The sequence below is a fragment of the Coregonus lavaretus genome, assembly GCF_964263955.1.
Source record: "Coregonus lavaretus genome assembly, chromosome: 10".
Taxonomy (NCBI): Eukaryota; Metazoa; Chordata; class Actinopteri; order Salmoniformes; family Salmonidae; genus Coregonus; species Coregonus lavaretus.
This window is the reverse complement of record NC_139997.1, coordinates 35,792,756-35,799,453: the sequence shown is the minus strand read 5'-3', so window position 1 is coordinate 35,799,453 and position 6,698 is coordinate 35,792,756. Positions and strand designations below refer to the sequence as shown.

The 6,698-nt window shown below is 40.2% G+C and overlaps 1 protein-coding gene across 2 annotated transcripts; it reads left to right on the top strand.

Moving 5' to 3' along the window:
• Positions 1–2,858: 2,858 nt before the first annotated feature.
• Positions 2,859–6,315, top strand: LOC311135647 (uncharacterized protein). 2 transcript variants are annotated; one of them, XM_084169673.1, is made up of 3 exons: positions 2,859–3,096; positions 5,281–5,328; positions 5,620–6,295. In XM_084169673.1, exons 2-3 carry the CDS (start codon positions 5,302–5,304, stop codon positions 6,103–6,105), a joined length of 513 nt encoding a protein of 170 aa, XP_084025799.1. In that variant the 5' UTR covers positions 2,859–3,096; positions 5,281–5,301; the 3' UTR covers positions 6,106–6,295. The 2 variants fall into 2 exon arrangements, with proteins under 2 accessions (XP_084025799.1, XP_084025798.1); XM_084169672.1 differs by lacking the exon at positions 2,859–3,096 and adding an exon at positions 4,897–4,967 and having other exon boundaries at positions 5,620–6,315.
• The last annotated feature ends 383 nt before the right edge of the window (positions 6,316–6,698 follow it).

Sequence of the window (6,698 nt, the reverse complement as noted above, 5' to 3'; positions counted from 1 at the left end):
GAAATTAGACAAAATGATTTGTTGGAAAGGTGGCATCCTATGACAGTGCCACGTTGAAAGTCAGTCACTGAGCTCTTCAGTAAGGCCATTCTACTGCCAATGTTTGTCTATGGAGATTGCATGGCTGTGTGCTTGATTTTATACACCTGTCAGCAACAGGTGTGGCTGAAATAGCCAAATCCACTAATGTGAAGGGGTGTCCACATACTTTTGTATATATAGTGTAGTTAGTCAGCAGACATCCATAATTACATCTTTACTACTAATGTCTTCTCATCCTTTGCAGTGGAGGTCTCTGACAGAGGTCTGGTCAGACACTGGATGTGACTGCAGGATGGAGGTTGTCTGCAGGTTGTCTCTCTCCCTCTATTTCACAATGCTGGGAGAAATGTTGCTTTCCTGGTGTGCTCAGTGGAAGCATACTACTGTTTGTCATCAGATACTTGTAAATTGTTTTATAGTGGACATTGTTCAGCACTATTAACATCGGCAACAACTTTTCTCCAACTGCTGTCAAAGCCATAAAATAGCATAAACAGACGTGCTGCAATAACCAACAGGGAAGTTTTGTTCCACATGAGACTGAAGTGGACCAGTACCCACACAAATCCTGTTACACCTAACAGCAGATATCATCTTGGGTTTAGGGCAAAATAGTGAGCTGTAAAGTGGAATGTGACTTGTCTCTCTCAGTCTTCCATTGAACAGGGCTAGGGTTAGGTGCACAGGGGAAGCATTATCAATTCAGTCTACTGTATTGTTTCTCTTGTAGAGAAAGTCTGAAGTATCATGTAACTTAGCCATCATTATGACTAAGAGAAGGCCTTCCCATGCACTCTCTTTTTAGTCATAGTGATGGCTAAGTGCAACTGTTACATACTGAGCCCTGTGTAGCTCAGTTGGTAGAGCATGTTGCTTGCAACGCCAGGCTTATGGGTTCGATTCCCACGGGGGGCCAGTATGAAAAAATAAATTATTATTATGTACTCACTAACTGTAAGTCGCTCTGGATAAGAGCGTCTGCTAAATGACTAAAATGTAAATGTATAACTCAAAGTAGAGTTGACAATGAGCTATGCAATATATTCACCTATTTTGTAAAACACCTCACTTTAGCTGAACCAAAATCATCCTATCGTTAATATCCTGCATCAGGCCCCGCTAAATCAGCAAAATAACATTTGCTTCCCTATCATCTACTGCTAAAGATGGGAAAACAATGATGGTAATAGACACACCTCTTAAAATATAATAATCTGTTCAGAAATCTGTCAGTTCTTTCATTCAACAGTCATTGACAAAATGCATGTTTTTCTAAATGAAATTACAGATATTTTCATAAACAAATATACTGTAATGCATGATTACTCAGATAAATAAAACATGCTTTACATAGCATGTACCTTACCTGCCCATTGTCCAACCATTTGCCTTTAAATCAGCTTGCCAAACTTCTGACAGCACATACACTCTGAATTCACATCAGCATTCACAGGACCATTCGACATGTAATACATAACAGTGAAGCCACTCATGAACAGCAGTCCCCTCGCAAGCATCAAGTCTGATACAGTATCCATGTCTGGGGAATTTCATTCACACTTCAGCTGACATTGACATTACTTCAAAAACAGAAACTTTGGCAGATTTTATAGTAGAAATGAACATGCTTACATAAACATGCAATGATATGAAATGCTCCACCCAAGAATCTTGCTCTAATCTGCGCATTGGTCAGAATTAGAAATATTGCCTGGTGTGTCATCTCAGCAAATCAATAAGCAAAAGCAGTGTGACGCTATCCCGCCCCTTATTAATCAGTCTTCCTTCACATGAGCTATATCAGAGAGGAAGAGGCGAAGCAAGAGGATTTACTCTGCCCCATAACTGTCAGAATGAGATCAGCCCTTTTTGTATGGAGGTCTATGAGAGAGTGTCGAATTACAAGGCTTATTTGATCAAATAGAATCTTCATAATGTTTAGGCTAATACAAATGTACTAGTGCTGAGCAATTAGTGCTTTTTGAGGTTGTCATCTCATCTCTATAGAGCTGCTGCCTACGCTGTCTGACAAAATCACTATTTTAGTAGTTCAGATTCAGAGATTCAGTTCAGTGTTTAATAGTCACATGTACAGGGTTGCAAGTATGATTGCAGTGTACAGTGAACATCTTAGGCTGGATTATGGTAGTTAATTACCACGTTTTCTGCATTAAACTATGTAGAATATTGATTGGCCTGTTGGAAACTACAACTCCCTACTACATCGCACAGTTTGGGCTTGATCTGATATATCTCTAGAGAAACTGTGTATTGAGCTCACAGAAAAAAACAGAACAAAATGGAATTCAAATAATTTAACCAATTTTGTTGGTCAGTTAGTTGTTAATTTTTTTTTTTTAATAACAAACATTTCAGTTAATCGCAAAGCACTAAAATGTACTGATATAAGTGGATGCACATGGCATTCCGGCAACTTTGAGAGAAACAATTTATTGTTCACACTCGTATCTGCCCTCTCATTGGATATAATGGTCCCACCTGCATTCAATCATTGAGGACATGTATTTCCATTGTTGTATCTTGTCAATATCATCTTTGGCTATACGAAATAGGCTACTACAGTTTAGTGCCCATCCGTTTATCTGCATATATGTAGAAACTGCTTCTTCAATAGAAATCCCAAATCACACTTGTAGGCAATGTAGAGATCACTTTATTGGTCAATTGCACATAAGGTCTCCAACCGAAATGTGACTTCCGTTTTTAACCCAACCCCACCGAAAAACATACACACAGGTTTTGGAGCAGCGCGGGGGCCTGCTACACTGGGCACCCTGGGAGCTGTTGTTGTGGGGGGTTAAGTGCCTTACTCGAGGGCATAACAGCAGACAAATCTGGGATTTGATACCAGCTAACATCTCCGGTTTCCAGCTCACTTCCCGCCATATTTTTTCCCGTCGGACCCGGAATTCGAACCGGCAACCCTCCGGTTCCTGGCTCGCCTCTCTAACCGCTAGGCTACCTGCCGCCCTACTTTAGCTCGTGCAGAAACACGTCCTCGGGTCTTTGGAACGTCCAACTCTGACGGTTAAGGTGAGAGTTAGAGTTAGGTAAGGGTTATGGTTAAGGTTAGGGTTAGGGTAAGGGTAGGGGTTAAGGCGTCTGCATACTATGTTCGGTTTGCTCCTAGCAGAACTCGGCTAGGTGAAGTGAACGGTCTTGTTCAACAGTGCAGGCGACTGCCGACTGACTGATCTACAAATCACCTTGCATCATAAATAACGACTCATTATTATTTGTTGATCAGTCAGTCATGATACATCACGATTTTGATGCTCTCGAACACAGCCAACTTCTGTGCCTCACATACTCCCTTAAAGCTGCAATATGTAACTTTTTGGGCGACCCGACCAAATTCACATAGAAATGTGAGTTATAGATATGGAATTGAAAGCAAGTCTAAGAAGCGGTAGATATGTTCTATGTGCGCTATTTCTATGCTTTCCATTCTTAATTTTTGTTTTTGGGTCTTTTACTTTCGGTATTGTACACCAGCTTTAAACAGCTGAAAATACAATATTTTTGGTTATTGAAAGATATTTCACAGCGATTTAGACAGTACATTGATTCTCTACACTATACATTGCTTGTTTTGCCACATTAATTGAAATTAGGCGACTATTAGAATTTTAGCAACCAGGAAATGGCAGAGCCAACAGCAAGGCTCAGTGCAACATGGCAGTGTTGCCATTGTTTATAACAGTTGTTCATTATAATGTCAAAATAAACATGTCTTCAACCCCCATATCACACTCACAAACTGAAAATATGTGTGTATATTGTACAATCAATTGGAGAGAGAGGGACTTAAATATCACATTCATTTGTACATAATGGCCGTGTTCCAGCGCATCACTTTTGTCAAATCAGTGACCATTGTTGGTCACCGCCTTTCAAAGTGTGTTGCATTATGGGGATCAAAATTGTCAGACTATATGTCGACTGCATGAACTTTACAAAAATCAAGTGATCATGATTGAGGGTACTTTCGTCCATATCGGCTGATCCGTTTAGAAATTACAGCACTTTTTGTACATAGTCACCCCATTTTAGGGGACCACAAATATTGGGAAAAATTCACTTAATGATTATATCAAGCTTGTGACTGCATTTGCTGTTTGTTTAGGTTGTGTTTCAGATTATTTTGTGCCTAATAGAAATTAATGGTAAATAATGTATTGTGTCATTTTGGATTCACTTTTATTGTAAATAAGAATAGAATATGTTTCTAAAAACGTTTACATTAATGTGAATGCTATCATGATTAGGGATCATCCTGAATGAATCGTGAATAATGATGAGTGAGAACCCTTGCCAATGATGCAGAATTTAAACATAATAATACAAAATAGTAACACAAGACATACAAATATCATACCCCCAAGACATGCTAACCTCTCACCATTACAATAACATTGTCGCTGAGAGTGTTACTGCGCCTCAGGAAATTAAAATGAGCCTCGTGATTTACATAAATTCACTGAAAACCCGCAGTTCTCTTTCTCTCTCGTGCGCAACAACACTTTTAAAAGTTCATGGAAATAGCAAATGACACTTGAACAATTCATGTTCACAGCAACAATAAATACATGTATACTGTATGTACTGTAATTACCAGAGTTTATAAATATGCAGGGTGTCATGTATGTATTGTAGGGTTCAGAAAGTATGGTGGTGTAGTAGTGAACAAAAATACAAGATCACTCTGCATTAGACCCAGTTAGTTCTAAGTGAAAGTGAAAATTGAATGGCCATCTCAAGTAACTTTCAGTTCAAGTCTTGGAATTCCCCCTGTTCTGTGAGATGAAAAACAAAAGCACATACTGTCCTCTCACAGTGGATTTGAGAATAGAAAGGAAGAGGAGCTGATGTTTTTTCTGTTGGAACTGACTTATGATTAAAAGGTAATAAAAAATGATTGTATGTCATTGGTATGCTTGCAGATTGATAGATCAATGTTTTATAGGGAGTGTACATCCAAGTAAATCAAGTAGTACATAATTAATCTTTGAACTGTGTTCTTTGATTCATAAGATAGTGTTTTGAAATAAAATTATGTACGGTATTTTCACAAGGAATCACTTTAAATGTGGTTAATATAGCAATCAATAAAAAGGTATGTTCCTGGAAGTTTCATAGAATAGAAGAGCCCTTTACTTAGAATACGTCTACCTGATTTCACTTGACTCTCTTTACTGTAATTTTCTATTTCCCTAGCCTCTCAGAGGACAGTTGATAATGAGTGGCTCACTCCTGCTCGCACAGGTAAGCTGTGTAACACCTCCACAGAGACAAAGTATGGCGTCAGCGCATTGTACTCACTATTTCTGGTGCCAAGCAAGACGGGCTGTCCAGAGCCACTATAGGACAGCATTAAGTTATTAAGATTGATTATTGTCCACAGTGTAAGGTTGAGCATTTCTATGACTATGTGTTATGTTTATTGACCCACACTGTTTACAGACAATTTAATCATTAGGTTGTTAATCTTAATCTCACAAATAATGGTTTATGACATTATATGTCTCTCTCTTTCCTCTCCCCACCCCTCACCAGTCTGTTCCTCCAACCACACTGAAGTGCCCTGGCTGCCACCAGGCTGGGGCCAGAAAGGTCAAAGGTCAGTGTGCTGTCTGTCAGCACTGCTCCATGGCCCTGCGCCGTGTCTACCAGTTCTGCTGGGCCTGTGGGAGGGAGTGGCCCCAGTCAGGAGGAGCCCCGGGGGGCCAAGGGGGCCATTTCTCCTGCCCTCTGCCAGGCTGTGCCCTCAGGGCTGCCCTCCTCTCCCCAGAGGTCATAGTTGATCCCTGCAGTTCAGCCCAGGGATGCCCCTTCTTCAGGGCCTGTCCTGGCTGTAAGGCCATCCTCACTCACACTGGAGAGGGATGCCCCAATATCATCTGTCCACACTGCGATAAGGAGTTCTGCTTCCGCTGCTTGAAGGAGAGCTATGATTGTGAAGAGGAAGATGATGATTTTGAGGATCCTGTACCATGCATTGTGGTGGATAACAGTCAGTCTCTCAGAGAGTTGGAACTGTAGGGGCTATGCAACGGTTTGTAGAACATTAATTACGGCCTCATTCATTACCACTTGCAAAAAGAAATCATCTTGATTGTAATTACTATTGGAACTTTTACATTCATTCTATTGGACAAAGACGTCATATTGCTATGCTGCATTGCTGCTGTATTGTTATATGCATGCTGTCTATTACCCAAGTAAAAGATAAATAAAGCCAGATGTTATCATTTGTGTTTTGACACCAGTGGCGTGTATTCATGGTTGCCAAGGGAAGCCAGGCATCCTGAAAAAATTTACAAAGACATTTTTGTTTCTCTGTGTTTTCATAATTTTCCTTCAATTCGCAAAAGGCTGAAGGCACAGTAAATCACCTGAGAAAGCATCCAAGCGAGAGAAACAGCGCCCCTCTGTCTTTGTATTTGTAGGCCATCTATCTGATTCTGTCTGGTCATGAAGAGTATTACATTGTTGCTGCCTGTAGCATTGAATGCAAGGGAAACCAGCGAGCATGTGGTCTCCCTTGATTAAAAAAAGTATAAAAGAATAGCCAATCAGCGTAAAGCTAAACTGAGTGAGCTCAACCGTGAATGGTCCTTGTGCACCAAAAAAAA